Source organism: Anastrepha obliqua, chromosome 1 (assembly GCF_027943255.1).
Source record: "Anastrepha obliqua isolate idAnaObli1 chromosome 1, idAnaObli1_1.0, whole genome shotgun sequence".
In the NCBI taxonomy this organism is placed as follows: domain Eukaryota; kingdom Metazoa; phylum Arthropoda; class Insecta; order Diptera; family Tephritidae; genus Anastrepha; species Anastrepha obliqua.
In genome coordinates, this window is record NC_072892.1 from 45523792 (window position 1) to 45543563 (window position 19772).

Sequence of the window (19772 nt, forward strand, 5' to 3'; positions counted from 1 at the left end):
AAATATAAACTTTCTAAATGACAGCAGAGAATAAAGTTTTGGCAAAAAAGCAGAGGAAAGTTTACATATTTCGAAAAATGTCTGCAACATCGAAAATAGGCACACATACAGGGTGGTCCAAATAAAAGTATTTTCATGAAAATTAAATAAAATGCTTAAATTTCACTTGATTTTGGTACGCTCTATAAGAACGAAAAATCTACCAAGTATTTTTGTGGCCACAAACAAGAATAGCCTAAGTCGATTAACGGGGAACAACCTGGATTTATATTCAGTCATTGACTGACACTTCGACAGCATTCCCTAAAGATTTATCGGGAACATCAATTTAAGAGGACGGACAGCACGTTTCAGCAGTATTCTTCGTACATGTGTGGGGAATGCTTATGCTGTTACAACAGCAACCGTTTCCATGACAGCCGGTTCTGCCTTATCGGAACGACTCGCCAAGGACTGTCACACCAGCAGCATTCCCCGTGCATATATGGAGAATGGTATGCCAGTACAGCAAATTACCCGATCGACCTGCATTTACATATATCAGGGCACGAACTCATGCTTCTAAAGAATTCCACAAAGTGTAGGCGGAATGTTCGATGCTTACTACTTATGCTGTATCACAACAACTTAAGAGGAATCCTGCTTTAAGAGACCCAAAATGGCTTTTTTAGAATTTTTTTAAGAATAAAAAAATATTGAAGTTCAGCGGGCTTTTGTTTTGGATATTGCAATATAAATATATATAAATATATATATATAAGTTCCTACGGATCCGTGGAGGAACAAGCGGCCACAAAAGGCTTTCTCCATTCGCTTCTAGAGGACGTCAGCCACTTCAATTCGTGCCAACTTTTGTTTGTCCTTGCTACCTCCTAGTGATGGTCTGCCTCTGCGTAGGATTCCCTGCGGATTCCAATCGCCTGAATTACGGGTGATGTCGTTCGGCTCTTTTCTTAAAATGCGACCAAGCCATCCATTCTTTCTTTTAAGATGCGGAGGCAACGCATAACAAAAACTTGAAATCGCTGCAAGTCTGTGGCTGCAAGATTCCAAGTTTGCAGCCATAAAGTAGGTTGAGCTTGACATTCGAGTTGAAGCTGTTAATTTTGGTGTTATCAGTGATCACACATGAATTCCGGACAACTTGAAGAGAGCCAAAAGCCTATTTTGATTTTTTATGCGGCTTCTTATATCTTTTCTGGAGCATCCGCTTGAAGATATAATGCAATCCAAGTAGCAAAAGGAGCGGACTTCTTCAAGCTCAGTACCGTCAATTTAAAATTTTTGTGAACAGGTCGAGTTTAAACGGGAAGCCAGAAACACCATCTTGCTGGGCTGTGTATCAGGACAAGAAGTTCATGACCGTAATGAACAGTCGGACATCCCAGTAAAATTAGGTAGGTGGTACATCGAAATTCCATGGACTAGAGAAGTGCATATAAAGCAAGTTATGAAAGAGTGGGTAAGCAGGGACAGGGGCAAGTTGTACAGTTCAGCCTTCCCCCCACAATTTAGCGTCGAATAGGCTTCTAAAAATGGATAGAGAGGGCTTACGAACTCTTATGGTTACTATACGGCACATTATAGTCTTCGTTTTCATTTTAGGAAATCGCAATTAGTAGAAACAAGCGTTTGCCCTTTTTGCGAACTGGATGATGAAACCCCAAACCACATCATCTGCGAATGCGTAGCTCTCGCTAATGAAAATTTGTACACCCAGGTGATGTGACTCTAAAAATCCATTAGTGATATGGTACAAAAGGTCTGAGTGTAGGCTTGCAATCAAGCACAATAGGTCACATTACAGGTCTCAGCTTTTTCGCACAATATTAATAGAAATTATAAACTTGTGCAGAAAAAGTAATCGTGAGAGGTTTGGAACAAAAAAAAATTAGGTTTACAAAAAAAATATTTTAACTATCTATAGAAGTTCCTCGAATTTTTTTCCCAATTGCATTTACTTCAAATAGAAGCCATTTAAAATAGTCTTCTAGTTCTAGTACGGCGACCGCTATAGTCGAATGTATTGGTGCGTGGCTACCATTCGGAATCCGGAGTACGTAGGTTCGAATCTCCGTAAAATACCAAAATGAAGAAACAGTTTTTTTTCTAATAGAGGCAGCCCCTCAGCAGACAATGACAAACCTCCCAATGTATTTCTGCCATGAAAAGCTCCTCACTAAAAAAAATATCTGCCTTTCGGAATCGGCTTAAATTTGTAGGACCCTTCATTTGTGGAACAACAACCAGACGCACAGCACAAATAGGAAGAGGAGCCCGACCAAACACCCAAATAGGGTGTAAGGGCCAATTATATATATATCGAAATCCAGCCACGCACTGAAACACGTGAATCTGCGTTCAGGGTTGCATCTTCAGAAATATATCTAACTAATAGCTATAAGTTTGGGTATATATTTTCCGATACATAAAGCGCATAGTTCGAAGCGAAAACATAAAAACAACCGATTTCACACTCCACGAAGGCATTGGATTCTCGGCAATAACTTGGAAGGTGTCCTATCTCCGCACAACATTTTTTTAAATTGTTTTAAAATCAGCCCTCAGATGAAATTGTTTCTTTTACAAAGGACTCCTTTATTTGGACTACCCTGTTCGTAAATAGTTATAGTTAAAGATTTAACGATGAAACCTACTAATTTGAAATAAAGTTCAAAATACAATAACAAATAACATTTTATTAATAATTCCCATGAAAGCTTTATAGATGTACAAGGGTAAAACAATGAGTTCGTGAACTAAAGGTCAATGAAGCGAGCATACCTAATTTTTCATTTATAATATTATTGACTTGGGGGACTTCAAAGGAAAGCTGAAACAAAATATTTGCGCCTTTCTTCATTTGTAAAGTTTGTTTTTAGCATTACGTGCATGATTCAGGCGTCAGACTGGATCTGTTAGAGAGCGACGATCCCACCAGTGTAAATTTCTTGACTTGTACGAAAGTTGTTGTCCCATCTTCTTCGACTATTCGAGTTACACTATATGACACCATTTTTAGGGGGTTCCTTTGTATGTGAGTATATCAAAACGCCTAAAAGGATTTGCGACCCATTGGGATCATTTGCGAATAAGGTTCGAAAAATTGAAAATAACGTTTAAAGTATCAATCTGAGGCACATGAAATAAAGTTGCATTAGTAATTTCTTTGCAAAACATTTTAACCAATTATTACATCTCATTGTAGATGTTGTTGACGCTTTTTTTTGGGAAGTACCTAAAATGTCCTTTTGAAAAAAGTTCTAAAAGTGCAAAAGAGGTTGAAAAATATATCTCTTGGGATATTTCACATTGGGACTTCTCTCACAAAAATTTCGTGCGATTAATAAAAATTCTGCAAAAAAAAAAACTGAAAAAATTGCATTCAAATTTTATTTTTCCGAACAGATTCTCATTTTTCGATACAAATATAAAAATTTAATTTGACTAACTGACAAATTTTTGACTTCCATTGATATGCTTCCGAACCCTTTGATATGCTCACCGGGCTCCACAAAACTAATTTTCCACATTCCACAACTTGATCTTTAATTTGTGGTGTAGCATTATCCGTAAAAAGATTATACTAGATGTACTTAAATATTACCTTGTCTGAAAATATGCTCAGAAAATTAAAAAAAAAAATTTATTCCTCAAAAGTGATGTTTTCGCCTTCAATGTACTCCCCATAAACTGCATCGAACTTCTGCTAGCGTTTGATCCATTTGTGGAGATCTATTTTCGATATAGCCATCAGACCCGTTTTCGATTTTTTCATTACTTCCTTTCGGCTGTTAAAACGCTTCCTTGTGGTTTTTTTAATACGATTAAACAGAAAAAATGCCAGAGAGTCATATCAGGCGAATTCGATGGCTGTTGAATGGTATTCGTTTCGTTCCTAGTCAAAAATTCACGGATAATGAGCGACGGTGCGTTATTATGATGCTTAAACCACGAGTTGTTTTCCCACAAATCCGTTCTTTTTTGGCGAATTGCCTCTCCTAAAAGTCTCATAACACCCAAATAATAGTCCTTATTAACTGTCTGACCTTCTGGGAAAAAATCGTGGGGTGCAATACCGTTGTAATCGATAAAAACCGGGAGCCTCGCTTTCTTTTTTGACTGAAAACGAAGTGGTTTATTTTTGTCTTGTTTCATTCCACTCACTCACTTGATATCTGGATTGTGTGTCGTACTCGTAAACCCTCGTCTCGTCTCCAGTAATGATGCATTTGATTATTGTTGGATCGGATTCAGCGTTGCAAATCATGTCTTTGGCGATATCAACGCGGCTCCTTTTTTGCATGAAATTCAGTTCCTTTGGGACCAACATTGCAGCAACACGGGGCAAACCCAAATCATTAACTACAATGTCCTGCACAGATCCATAAGCAATGTTCAAGTGCTCTGCTTAATTTGCTGTTATTGATCAACTTTTCTTTCCACTTCCACTACGCTTGCTATCCTCAGTGGACTCATGATCTCTTCTAAAGCAAACATGCGACTCATAAACGGCTATATTGTTTCCTAACATATCTAAGGTTTTTGCACTAATGCGAAAATGGAATGGAACCCTGTGAAAGTTCTCACTGGACATTGATTTGGTAATAATTAGTCCGCGTTTGGTAATTTTTCAGAGGGAATTGAACAACATTTTCGGAAACATGCCACTAGCGACTTGTTAGTTGAAGATCAAGCTCCACAGATAGAGATACCCTGTCAAAGGTTTAACTACTTCTGTATAAAAATACACCCTTTTCGAAGTTTAATCTGCTATTCACTTTATAGGCTGACCGGTGTAGTTATTTTTTCGATTATTTCGGTGTCCACCGATATGGGTTGAATCGAGGCAATCAAGGGAACATCATCGCCCATGATACTTTGATATGGTCAAACTTATGCAGTCGTAGTTCTTTTTATATATTTTATAGGCTTCCCAATTCATCGCCAATGCGTCGAGGACTATTGAAACTTGAGTGGAACAGTTCCCTCGAATACTTCTAGTGCCTTCTCATTTAAGTTTCTCTATGCCTAAAAGCAATCGTTGCTCAGTAGCAGATGCCATCATCATGCCTTTCTAGGTAGAAGAGAAGTTGTGAATAGGTGTCGAGCATTTTCTTGGACGATGAGTGGTACTTGCAAAGTTGAAGACTTAAATTAAAAATTATGTTTCTTTTGAGCCGCATTCGAATTCAATATCGATCTGCCAATTTAAGCAGCATCGAGTACTCTACTCGGTACCAGTACTCGTTAAAAGCATCGGAGAGAAGTGCTCGCTACTTAGTGGTATCAGAATGGTTCTAAAATTTACACAGAAAAACTTTTTTCCTATCTTATGAAGAGCTGAAATGTGCCTTTGTGATATTTTCCCATTCCTCCAGCGGATTACCGAAAGACCGAAATGTGTATAGGTATCTCGATATTTCGCCAAGATCTTTATTTGTTCAAGCACGAGACCTCAATGATGTAACAAACTTTCTAATCTTTTGGGGTGCTTATGAATAAACAACGGGGTTCCCAAAGTTTAATACGTTTAAATCTAGGGTCCGAAATTCTAGCTGTATCAATGATCCTTGGAGTTCTGCCTGTCTGATTCGTTTTACAAGCTCCGATGTACAAGTATTGCCATGTAAGTTCTTGATTCATGTAAGTTCAAAACAAAAATTATTGTAGGAAAAGCAAGAAATTCTTTAACCGCGTTTTCGATACCCCACTGAGTACTTGCAGGAATAGCTCGGGTAAAAAAGTACTCAGTACTTTAACAAATTATCGAGTATTTCCTCGTATTGGAACAATACTATCGATAACTATCCAAATCTGAGAGTCAAAATCTCGCTGCGTAGCAAAATCACCCCGGGATTTAGTTAGGCAAAGCACATTTTCAAACAGACAAAAATAATAACTACGCTTTGAAAGAACAAAACTAGGACTTTCGTGTACTTGAAGTTATTAGCCTCATGCATTGATTTGTCTTTTTAGACAGAAGAACTAAGAGAAAACGCAAAAAATTATAAAAAACAGAAATACCTACTTTAACGTACTTGTCTCCCTTCGTACTAGGGGTATGCAAATTTTTGGAATGTTTTAGGTAAATAAAGTTTAAAAAGTATGAATTTTATGGCCGAAGAACAAAAAAATGTAAACTACCTCACCATAATTGCGAGTGTTGCTGCATATATTCGAATATATGAAAAAGTTTTGCCAAATGTAAAAGAAAAAACAATGTACAAGTAAAGTAAAATAATAATTATGATGCCTGCTTTTACCAATCAATTCAAAAATTTATCAGACAATTTAAATTTAAAGTTGGTCCATGTCAATACCAAATTTTGCGATTTAAAATTTTAGCAGTCTGCTAAATTTAAAATGGATTGGTGAAAACGAGTTTGACACATTCACATGTACTTATGTATTTAAATATTCAATTGCTTACGCGCTGAATTGTTCCTTATTTAATTAAAAGTACCTAACTATTCACAACAAATACAACAAACCAAAAATAAAACAAAACTTTAAAAGCACTGAACACTACGCAATAGCTTTGTTTGTTTGGTGGAAAAAAAGAAGTGAGATTCTCCGTTGAGTCTCTCACATGCACACGCACGTGCCGCATACACATCCATCCATCTGATGAGTGAGCAACACACTGTAGCGCAGGAGCGCTTTAAACGCTTAAAACGCTAGTGAGTTTGGTAAGCGGCAGCTAAAACAAAAACATAATCGGATATTTAAAAATTATCTGTATATATGCGTGTATGTACTATACTCGTGCAAATCGTGTTTTTGTATTACTCCTGAATATATGCCTCTTTTGCCATGCTCCTCTACTCCCTACTTATACTTACATATACATTTGCATAGATAAAGATAAAATTATAAAAGTGCCGCATATTGACAAGTTTTAATTTTTGATTTATTTATTTCTAAATTTCATTTTTTCTATAAAGGTCATATTAATCCAAGTTCAAACTTTGCCCAAGATTTATAAAAATTTGCCAAATTTCATTAAAATTTCAAACTTTTTAATCAGAATTAAAAAAAAATGCGTACGCAGTTTCACAGCCCGTTAAATTTTAGTAAAATACGAGGGCTGCTTTTTATATTTTGCACCCAATAATGAAAACACCTTAAAATAATAATGAAAATGGTTTTATTGTTTTATAAAATATTCTCGAAGTCGATACACTTCTGCATTCCAAATTCTCAAGTACTTTTGCCACTCAGAAGTTGATACCTCCAAAACCAGATATTTAAAGGCTTCAACAACAGCTTCTTCAGGCGTTGAAAAACCTTGATCTCGCATATTATTTTTGATGTTCGGGACAAAAAAAAAAGTCATTAGTGCCAAATCAAGGCTGTAGGGCGTATGACCCATTAATTCGATCTTTTGAGTGCTCAAAAACTCTCTTGTGTGAGCCAATATGTGAGAGTTCGAATTGGCTTGGTGAAGGAGGATTTGTCTTCGGCGGTTAGTTTCCTTAATTCTCCGAAAACTTCTGGCAAATAATGGGTTTTGTACCAATCAGAATTGACTGCTTGAAGTTTCTCTAGCGGTACTGTTGCGTAGTGCGCTGATTTTTCGAAAAAAAGGTGACAATTTGCTTTGAGTTGCTTCTTCCGCAAACCACTTTTGTTGGATAAGCGCGTCTTGAAACACCCATACTGTTATGTCATATGCATAGATCCAATATTCATCGCCTAGTGCGACGTCATAGACGTGTTTTAAACCATCGGGACTAAATTGTTTCAAAATTTCTTTACACCAATCGACACGAGTTCTTTTTTGGGCAATTATTATATTATGGGGTAACCAAAGAGAACAAATTTTCTTGATCACCAAATTTTCATGTAATATTGAATGTATGCTAGCCCCATTAATGCCCAAGCACGCCTTTATCTCGCGATATGTCACATGACGGTCTTGCAATATCAATTGACGCAGATCATCGATTGCTTCTAGCACAACAACTGTTTTTGGACGACCCTCACGAAATTCAACCTTCGAGGATCGACGGGGAGACGGTCACATTGGAATTTGTTGTACCAGCGCTTCATAGTGGTTAGTTGCAAAGTTGCAGTTGATCAGGGCACTCCTGTCTTGATAATCCACGTCGAAAATCAAATAAGTCATCGCACGAAAATATTCATTCCATATTTTTGACGAGATACATTTTTCAACCCCCTTAAATAATAACAAATAAAGCTCGTTAGTGAAACGTTGCTAAAAATACCAAACTATTCAATAAAAATGCCGAATTACATGTATTCCTACGTAGTGTTAAAAAGGTGCAAATTGTAAAAGACAACCCTCGTAAAGTGCAAGTTTGAAGTAACTCAAAACTCGAGTAGATTTTTATGATTATTTTTCCTGAGGGAAAATGCGCAGCGCCATCAAAAAAAACAAAATTTATCAAAAATACGAGAATTTTTACTTCCTTCAAATTTGCTCTTTATTATATTGAAATTAAATAGGCTGTAAAACTGCATTCCCCAAAATGTTCTAAAAATTATGAATGAAAAGTATGGAATTTTAATTGAAACTTGGACTTGTTTGGTTTTTGTTATAGAATGAAATATATTTTTATAAAATAATTGATTGCATTTAGTTTCGGAAAATATAGTCAAAACTTATTATGTCATTCATGAAAATGCATACAAACTTACTACACACTTTCATGCTATGCCTTTTCTCTCGTTGGAATACTTTAATTTTCAAATTTATTTTAGTTTTAAGAGTTCCCTCCCTTTGCACGTAGTGTTGCATGGTACGTGTTTTTCCTAATAGGAGTAGTTCTTTCAAATAAGTAAAAGTGTATCTTTGCAATTTTTTTTAACTACATATTTCAATATTATGTATTAATTTGTGCATGCGTTTTCAATCTTTTCGGTATCTGGTGTCTTGAGTACTTTGACTGAGGTTTATGAAAATATGATGGTGTTCAAAGTTTTCATATTTATTTACCTCAGTTTTTTTTCAGGGAAGCTTGAATAGAAATCAAACACAGAAAAATGTTTCTAATATCTATAAATTTTTTTTGACAAATATTTTATGTCATTGATATTGGAATATGACCGAAATAGCTTAAGTGGTTATCGCGTCAGTTAAAAAGAAGAGGAATGCTGGAATATAATTTTGGGCATGTGGACGGGTGGCCTCCGTAGCCGAATGGATTGGTGACTACCAATCCGAAGTGCACAGGCTCAAATCTCCGTGAATTGATAAAATGATAAAAAGCGGTCACCCCTCGGTGGACGATGGCAAGCCTCCGAGTGTATTTCTGCCATGAAAAAGCTCGTCACAAAAGCTATTTGCCGTTCGAAGTCGGCTTAAAACTGTAGGTCCCACCATTTGTATAAAAACATCAAGACGCGCACCACAAGTAGGAAGAAGACCTCGGCCAAACACACAAAAAATGGTGTAAGCGCATATTATATTATATATATACATATAAAGGGTGACTTTTTATGAGCTATAGGAAAGTTTTTCAAAAAACACACGTAAAATTCAGAAAAATGCATGAACTTTTTATTTAGATCGATAGTACAGTCCATATAATTTAATGTTTGAAGAATATTTCATGCAAATGTTGACCGCAACTGCACTTCAAATGGTTCATCCGCTTAGTTCAATTTTGGCATACTCTTTCCAATGTTTCGGCCGGTATCTCACATATAAATGCTTTAATGTTGTCTTCAAATGCGTTAGTTGAAGCAGGCTTGTCTGAATAGACATGAGCTTTAACATAGCCCCACAAAAAATAATCTAAAGGCGTTATATCGCACGATCTGGGTGGCCAATGGACAGGTCCCGAACGTGAAATAAAATGTTCACCGAACTCGCCTCTCAACAAGTCCATTGTTACGCGTGCTGTGTGGCATGTGGCACCGTCTTGCTGAAACCACCTGTCATGCAAGTCAAGCTCTTGCATTTTGGCAAAAAAAAGTTGGATATCATTTCACGGTAGCGCTCACCATTCACAGTTACGTTACGATTCGCAGCATCTTTGAAGAAGTACGGTCCAATGATACCTCCAGCCCATAAACCGCACCAAACAGTGACCTTTTCTGGATACTTTTGGTAGCTCTTGCAATTCTTCTGGCTAATCTTCACTCCAAAATCGACAATTCTGCTTATTTACGTACCCATTGATCCAAAAATGAGCTTCGTCGCTGAACAGAATTTTTCGACTTTAAACTTTCTTAACAGAACACGCATTTTTATAATAAAATTCAATGATTTGCAAGCGTTGTTCGTTTGTAAGAGGATTCATGGCTAAATTATAGACCAAACTGATGATGTTTGACAGTGAAACAAAACATGAAACGTGCGTCAGCTGTTTAAACCAACTGTTTAAAAAGATAATAGCTAAAAAATCACCCGTTATATACGAGGGCCGTTTGAAAAGTACGTGCAAAATAAAAACTTAATTTTCGGCATAGTCTCCTTTTAGGTTTATACACTTCGGCCAACGGTGTTCTAGTTTGTTGATCCCTTCCGAATAATAGGATTTGTCCAAGCCTGAAAAATAGCCATTGGATTCTGCAATCAACTTCTCGTTTAAATAAAATCTTTTTCTCGCCAGCCATTTCTTCAAATGGGAGAACAAATTGTAGCCCGAAGGTTCCGAGTCAAGTCTGGAGAATAGTTCGGATGTGAAACAAGTTGGAACCGTATTTTCATTAAATTTGCGACTACAACTGCTGAGGCGTGAGCTGGTGTGTTGTCGTGGTGGAAAAGGAAAATCACTCGACTTCCTCGAGTCAAGCGAATGCCAAACACAAAGAAATATACCGATCTGGCTGAACCTTGGCCTCCGTTCTGCCAAGAGATGCTACTAACTAAACATAACTTCCATACGCGCGAATAGTGACATTTCTCTGACTTTGCACGGACGTTTCGAACGACCCTCATGCCTTCATACTTGCGCACGCACAAGTTTGAGTTTCTTATTTATTTGATGCTCTATTAAAAATACTAAGATCCGAGGTACTATGTGTCTATATTTATGTATTCATATTTTTATGCATGTATGTATGTATGTATATAGATGTATTTAAAATTACTTTCAATTACAAACGTGCCAAAAATTCTATCAACTATCCTCTTAAAAATTACATTTTCAACTGTCAATTTTATAATAAAGTTCAACTATTTTCCACTTTCTTGCAGCGGCATGAATAACAACCAGCCAACGTCAACGGGGCAGACGTACCACACTATTTGAACGTGTATTTCGTTTTCTAAATTTTTTCAAAAAATGTTTTTAAAACATTAAGAATTGTGAGAAGAATTATGACAAGAAAAAGGAAAAACCTTCGAAATTTTCTATGCAAGCAGATGGGAAAAAGCTAACTAAGCGGATGGAAAAACGGTAAGAGTTAAGTGACATTAAGTATAACTTCTGAACGAAGAATGTGCCAAGAAATCGAAATACATGCAAGAACATACACACAAACATATATAAGGAATTGTGTGTGTGTGTGTGTGTGTGTGACTGATTACCAGTTTAAATACAGGATATGTATTAGTTAGAAGGATATGCATGTAAATGTAAGGATATAAAACACCAGCAAACAAAGAAACTAAACAACCAGCCACCAGCATCGAATTTAGCTGTAATATCACAACAAAAGTAAAAGTAAAACAAAAGCAAAGGAACACTAAAATATAAGAAAAAAAGTATATGTATATATTACATTTACTTGCATCTGTGTGTAACAAAAAAACAACAAAAAAAACAAGCAAATGCAAAGAACTACAAAATAATGTATGTATGTGTGTAATAAGTGCGCTTGTACATAGCCTGTGCGTGTATGCTTGTAAAAAAGTTATGTCTGTATGTGTGTCATGTGCTTTGTACGCTTTTTATTATTTAGTTATTTTTTTTTTAATTTTAAGACCTGCAAAAGTTACTAATGCCAGTTAAAAACACTATATATGTATGTATGTGGTGCTACTAACATACACACTAACAATTTCGTAAACACCATTAAATATTACAAATTATTTAATCACACATATTTCCCCATCTGGAAGTGGGGTGGCCCAAAAAAATCATTTTTTTTATGTTACCTTCTAAATTTGCGCCAGTGCCAAAAAAATTAGGTACCTATTTATTTATTATTTTACTTAACATTTGCCGTGCGGTCAAGGCTTTGAAAATTACCCTTAAATTCCCATGCGAAAAATGCACTTTTCCGTGAATTTGGTATAAACTGTTTAATGACCGATTTTATTTAGCCTGCTATTTTAATTTACCTTCACATGTGTCTAAAAAATGATACTCTATGCTTTATTTAAAAAAGAAAAATATTATACTTTTTATAGAGACCCTGAAAAGCGCCCAAAATTTCCGTCTTACATTCTGAAATTCGTGGGGTAGACAAAAAGTTAAATCAAATATTAAATAACTTTTTATTTTTATATATTCTCTTTATATATAATTATATAAAGTGATACATATTTTAGTCTGATGCAGTTCTTGAATAGTGCATAATGTTTCTTTATATCATCAAATAAGAAACAAAATTTTTTTTCGGTAGACCTTGAAAATGTTCCGAAATTGAACACGTCACTTAATCATCAGCTGTACAAATTCCTTTGTGCAAATAAATAATAATCTGAAAGCGTTAACTCGGTACTATGGGTAGGTTAATTATGTAGTATGAATGAGCGCAAAAAAAAAAAACATGATTCGCGTAGAATTGCCCCTTATTTGTTTCTTAATGACATCTTTTAACTTTAGATATTATTCCCCGGCAATATTAACATATTTTTGCTTTAGAAGCGATCGTCATCGAGATGCGTTCTATACTCCAAATAACAGTAGCCATCAACTCTCTAGCCGATTATGGACTTTGACCTTCTTAGCGTGTCCTGCATGTACTCCTGCTTTGACTTAGTTTTTTAGTCATAAGTCCATACTTCGTCTTCAGCAACTACATGGTTTATAAGTTGAATTCTGCTCTCGGTACCTAAACGTGCCTTCTAAGAAAAGTGTTTCGGCCTTTTCAACCGCTCCTGCGGACGTCACTTCAAGCGACCGGTCTATGCGATGATCGTATTCAACTGCCTCTTTACCTTGCTCTTAAAAAACAATTATTTCTCCGACGAAAGAAGCACCATAAATAGATGACATTTAGTCCATAATGGAGTGGAACAAAATTCTTTTGGAGCTTGCCTCATATCAGCGTTATTGGATTGACCGAATGGAAATAGCGTATACGGTCAAAACTATGAATGGCTGACCGGACCTCGGAGTCAGTGATAAATCCTTAATATATTTCTGCCATAAAAAAAGCCTTCCATAGGAATCATCTGTTGTTCACAAGCGGTATAGAACTCTCAAGTTGTGGGGCAACCATCACCACAGCAAAGAAGCTGGGTCTGCGTTCGCTTAAGTTGCGCTGGGCGAAAGTTTATAAGAAAATCGATACTATCATTTGCAAATAGTATAAGTATCCATTGTCTTTATCTACTGTGAGTGTAAAGAAGAGGTATATCTTTCTAACCTTCTCCTGCCTTCTCTTTTACTGCAACTAGTTTCATTCTTAAGAGTACACAAACTTTCATTTGTCCAAGCCTTTACTATAGTCGTATTCGTCGACTTTCCTCAGAAGATCACAAAAACATATCTGGCTATCTAATACGTTACTAAAATATTTCAATACGAGAATTCCTGTGTCCAGGATGTAATTTTTTAATTTAAATACTTTGGATCTCATATATACATATATATATAATTGGTGCGTACACCCTTTTTGGGTGTTTGGCCGAGCTCCTTCTTCTATTTGTGGTGCGCGTCTTGGATAGACCTACAGTTTTAAGCCGATTTCGAACGGCAGATATTTTGAAGACCGAGATTCGAATCTACGTTATCTCCGAATTCCGAATTTTAGTCACGCACCAACCCATTCGGCTAGGACGGCGGATCCTATTGCCTTAAAGGAATTCTGACTATCAACAATCAGAGTGAAGTCGGCAGGTGCTACATTGTATACGACCGGCTATCATCTCGAAAGTAAAAATTTGCGCATGGAAGGCGCTGCAGTTACCTGATAGAAGGTATAATTAACTGATCTGTAGGTATCACAAGTAGAGATCGGCTCCGGTTTCGCCCGCCACTTAGATCCTACGTTTTTCTGGGATAAGTTCGCTATCACTATTGCCTAACTTAGTATGATAGCTCCAGATCGATGCAGCATAATCCATGTCACCCAATACTTTTTCTTTCACTCAACATCGTTATAAGTTGATACATATAGAGGTGGCATCTGACTCCTTTAGCAGGCTCATATTCAACTCTTCCTGACGCGAGGCCCCCTTCAAGCACCTAATGTACCAAGTCTTTTACATTATACTGGATTTTATCTGTGAGCGCCATATAATATTTCTTTAACACCATGACCAGAGTCGAAATCCTTCGTATACGGTAAGCGATTGATCCGTTGAAACTCAACAAACATATCATTTAAATGTTTCAGTTCAATTTATTCACGATTCGACTTTTAAAATAATCGGTTCTAAAGCTTTCGATTAATCGATGCCAAAATTTTATCTCCAGCACTCGTGGATCCAGTGATTTCCTCAGTGTCTTATTAGTTATTTGCAGTTACGCACAAACAATGTGTCAATCACTTCCAGCTGGGAATTTATATTTTATTAATTTCATACACACACACAAACAACCTTGTCTATATATGTACATATAAGTATTTATGAATTCACAAATATTAAAAAGAAATCTCAAAACTTAGCACAATTTTGCATGGAAAATTTTAACTCGCACAACCAATTCTAATAAATCTTAAGTTCCTGCAGCGTATCTGTATACTCTTATTAGCTACATATCTACAAACTTACAAATGAGCGATTCTTTGTCATGTGATCCAAGTATCATGGAGATGGTCTTCCATTTTTCTGTAAATTGGCCTGCAAGGCTTGAATATAAAATATGTAAACTGAACATTTTTTTAAATTTAATAATTTTAGGATTTATTCAATGCTGGTAATTTGGGTATGGAGTTTTTTAAAGTCAAATACTTTGGGTTCTTTTAACACTTTCACAATTTTTTTGGTAGTTTTAAGGAAAAAAAAAAATACTTTTTAAAAAATTTCGTTTACAAAAAAATTTATGTTTTGTTCAAAAAATTCAAAAAAGCAAAAAAAATTCTCAAAGAAGCAAAAACAAAATTCCCCAAAAGTTGCAAAAAAAAAATTATATTGTATTTATATTTTATCCTAAAAATTATGTTTTGTTTTGTTTTGAAAATTTGTGAGCATATTTTTTTTAACTTTTTTTGTCATTTTGTCAAAGCGAAAGAAAATATTTTATTCTATGCGTAAATTTTCAACATGAAATCTCAATTTAGGTTACTTCTTCAGCCTACTAATAAACTTATTTTCAGAACATGATTCAATTATAGAAGGTTAGGTAGGTAATGACAAGAGCGCTTTGACACTCCCTTATTTTAGGGCTGCATTTACGAAGGATGGAGAAAGAGGGAAAAATGTTTTCCCCTTCTTGCCTAAAAGTAGTAAAAAAGTACGTAAAGTAGTCCTGTAATAAGAGAAAAACTAAGTATATTAGATATTTAATCTACATTAAAACAAAACAACAGAAAAAATATTCTTTTATTTTAAAGCAAATATAATATTTATTTAGAATTTTTTCGACGTAGGTATATCTAACAACACAAGAGTACGCAGAACTATGTGATATTACTTAACATATGTATGTGTTTTAATACGCTCGCGGACGTGACTGCTATAGCATTCATTTTTATAGTTAGGTTAGTTAATATGGGGTTGCGGAAAAAGAAATTTTGTATTTTTGATCGAAATTTGACGCTTTATTTAACGTACTTAGAATTATCCGATTCAAGTCAAATATGCCCCGTTTTGTTCACAAACTTGTTGCCATTTAGAAGGCAACTTCATTATCCCCCCTTTATAAAACCCCCACTCCTTATTTGCAAAAAACTCAGACAATCAGTTTTCGCAAGCCTGCATGGACCGGAAGAGATGATAGTCACTTGGTGCCAGGTCCGGACTATATGGTGGGTGCGATAGGACATCCCATCCGAGCTCCCGTAGCTTCTGGCGGGTCATCAAAGATGTGTGAGGACGAGCGTTGTCCTGGTGGAACACAACACCATTTCTATTGACCAATTCTGGCCGCTTATGGTCAATCGCCTGCTTCAAACGGTCAAGTTGCTCACAGTAGAGGACCGAATTAAGGGTCTGGCCATAGTTGAGCAGCTCATAGTGGAATATTCTTTTCCAATCCCACCAAACACACAGCATAACCTTTCGAGTCGTCAATCCTGGCTTTGCGACCATTTGTTGAGCTTCACCTCCCTTGCACCACGATCTTTTTCGCACATTATTGTCGTATTTGATCCACTTTTCGTCTCCTGTTACCATTCGCTTCAGAAATGGTTCGATTTCATTTCGTTTCAGCAAAGAATCGCAGATGTTAATTCGGTCCATTAAATTTTTCACAGACAATTTATGTGGTACCCAAACATCGAGCTTCTTTTTGTAACCAGCCTTTTTTAAATGGTTCAAAACCGTTTGATGATGAATGTTTAGTGCGATGTCATGGCTGCTTATGTGACGGTCCTGGTCAATCTTTTCCATAATTTCATCGACTTTTTCAACGATAGGTCGACCGGAGCGAGGTGCATCTTTCACATCGAAATTTCCAGAACGGAAGTGAGCGAACTATTGTTGTGCTACACGAACTGATACAGCATCGTCTCCGTAAACTTCACAAATTTCATTGGTGACTTGCATGGCATTCTTCCCTTTTTTATACAAAAATTTCAAAATATAGCGAATTTCTGATTATTTTCACTCATTTTTGAACAGCTATAACTTTTTTTCAACTTCTCCGAATTTAATGTTTTTTTTAGTTAAATGAAGCTTAAAATGTCACCTTTCTAACACCATATGATATGACACAATGTGATTGGTAGCACTGGAGATAGATGGCTCCAACGACATGTATTGACAAAATACGAAAAGACCTTTTCGACTACCCAATATATTATGCACTACTATTCACCTGGGATCCTATTTTCTTAATGATTTGTTAAATTTTTTTATTCTTTGATACATACGCATTTTGAAAAAAAGTTTTTTTTTATGTCCATGCTGGCACTTATATGTGAGGACAGTTTTAAAAGTTCCTCAATTAAAATTAAAAAAATACAGATTCCATCTGTTTTATCAAATTTAGGAAATGGGTTGTTGGCTTTGTTAAAGCACCCTTCGATAATTCGGCGATCCATGTACACGTAAGCTCATTGGAAACATGTTCCGTTACCCTAGTTTACGTACGATAGAGCCTGCTATATATTCTAAGGCATCTTCGTGCAAGCCATTAAAATTTTCTTTTTGTCCTACTTCCTTAGGAAATGCCAGCTCAGTGGAAAACATAAATTCTTCAGAAACCACCTCATCATCACTTAGGAAAGTCTCTAAGCGTTCCTTTGAAACGTCATTGAGGCGAAGGTTTCATCCGTCTCTACGTTTCCACGAGCGAAGCTTTCCGTATTGCGGGCTATAATTAAATCATTTATGTCAAACATTTACTATATATTATGCAAAAATATTACCTAGCAAATATTTCCGCAATCTATATTTGAATTGAAATGGACTTGGGTTGTCGAACATACCCCCTTTCGCTCGCATCGCTCCAAAAAAGTGCTCAATTATATCTTGATTTAATCGGTATGTTAAGATGTATTCCATGCCATACCTTTCCTGAACTTAGCGATATAAACCTTTGAGCGAATTATTGCTCATTAGGACTCCCTTTTGAAAGGGTAAAAGCGATTGGCGTCCAAAGGCCCTTGTATTTCTCATACATACGTCAACCTTGTTGATGAATTCCTTTTGATTTAACAAATCCATGCCAAAAGGTTTTTTCGTTGGCACTGATTGGATTGTTGAAAATTTTGAATTAAAAATGTCGAACCAGTCGATGACAATTTCCACAAACTCCGCTGTTTCTACAGCGTTATAAATTTCATGGCCTAGCGAATAAGCCCGTCGTATTGCGCTTGAACTGCTGTGTGAGAACAATTCGGCAGCCAACTTCACCTTTTGACGCCCAGCATGATGAACTGTTCCTCACTAAGTTTGTGTGTTATGGAAGCGTCTGACACCGACGTTAAGGTGAGCAACTGAGCAATCGTTCTTGAAGTCAACAGTTGCCTTTATACATGTATCTAGTGTCGAGGAAGTGATTTCGAAGCAGTTTAAGTAAGTGCGGAACGTCCGCAAACACAAATATTTTCCCATCCACTGCTGGATTTAAAAACCACGTTTGCTCTAAGAAAAAATATATGGTTCCAAAACGATATGGCAAATTCTCAAAACAAGTTCGCATACCACTCGACACTTTCAACTCCTTCCACAATGACTGATTTCCTGCTCCCATATCTGACACAATACCGACCACTGTAAACCCGGACTCTTCAATTTTAATGATGAGGTTCTCCAAAATTGCCTTTGTCATTTTGCAGTCGTACGCACAGAAAACCGGCTGGTTCCATGAAGACTTAAGTCCACGTACAATGGCTAATTGCACGGTTTGCGAATAGTGTCGCTTGATTGGTCGTATTCATAAACGGATTGTACTTTCATTTCGTCGAAGCACATTATGCAGAGTCTATCTGCGATGGGTATGCCACTCGCGGCTCGCATGACATTCAAGGAGAAATTCAGTACCCCATCATCAATCTTCATCTTTTGCAACCATTTTCGAATCGTGGATTCGCAAGGGTACGGAAAACCATTTTTACACAAATGGACATAGGTCCTTGGCCCAGCTGCGTGAAGAGCAATCGCGGAGGAAATGTCTTGCCATGATCAGTGGACGTTGTTTTGCGGATCTATAATTTTTCGGATTTGTCCCTTCGTAAAAATTAATGACAAATTCGTTTTAAGTTTTTCGAACTCTTTAACTCGCGTTCGCAATTCTTCAATTTTGATTTGAAGATCTGCCACACGACAATCTTCATAAAACCTGAAGGAAAAGATTAGCTACAAAAGGTTTTTATTATATAATTAATATTTACTTGGTTTGGGTCGAGGCATCGACAAATTTGGAAGCAGTTACTTGAGTTTCATCCCATTCAGATAGGGTTTCCACTGCTATCGGTAACGCATCTCCTGATAACCTAACCCTTTTTGCATCTGAACCACATACATATATAGTCCATAGGTGAAAAATGCAAAGAGCAAATTTTCGAAGATGGGCTTAAATCGATGTCGCACGATTTCGACCATATTTTTCTTTTCATTACGTTCGTTGGAACGTGGAACATCTTGATTGCTTCTTGAGTCCATGTTTTGTGACACAAGGCGCAACTTGCTTTTGGCATAACCTTATTTAAGTATTTCAACCAAAAGTTACAATTGTTGCACTTCATATTTTTAATTGAATGTGTTTTCGATCGAATTATTAAGAAAAAATACTTATTATGGGCATCGAGTTTTTTATTTTACTTCATGTTTTATTAGTGTTTTTATACTGACTACAAAATCTTAATGCATAATCTTATTTAAATATTTCAACCAAAAGTTGAAAATTGTTGCAAGCCATATTTTTAATTGAATGTGTTTTTAAGCGAATTATTAACAAAAAATACATATAATAAAGGGTTTTCCAATATCAGGTGTTATCTATCGCTATCGAGAGATGATTAATGATTTTTTATGGCCGGAATTGGATGGTATTGATCTGGACAACGTTTATTTT

General features: G+C 36.2%; 1 protein-coding gene across 1 annotated transcript in view; it reads left to right on the plus strand.

Moving 5' to 3' along the window:
- Positions 1 to 11674, plus strand: part of LOC129245127 (neurofibromin) — a 54728-nt gene extending 43054 nt beyond the window's left edge. The window contains exon 28 of the mRNA XM_054883150.1: positions 11171 to 11674. Within this exon, the coding sequence (XP_054739125.1) occupies positions 11171 to 11178 (8 nt within the window). The 3' untranslated portion in view covers positions 11179 to 11674. The remainder of the gene's footprint in view (positions 1 to 11170) is intronic.
- Positions 11675 to 19772: the final 8098 nt, after the last annotated feature.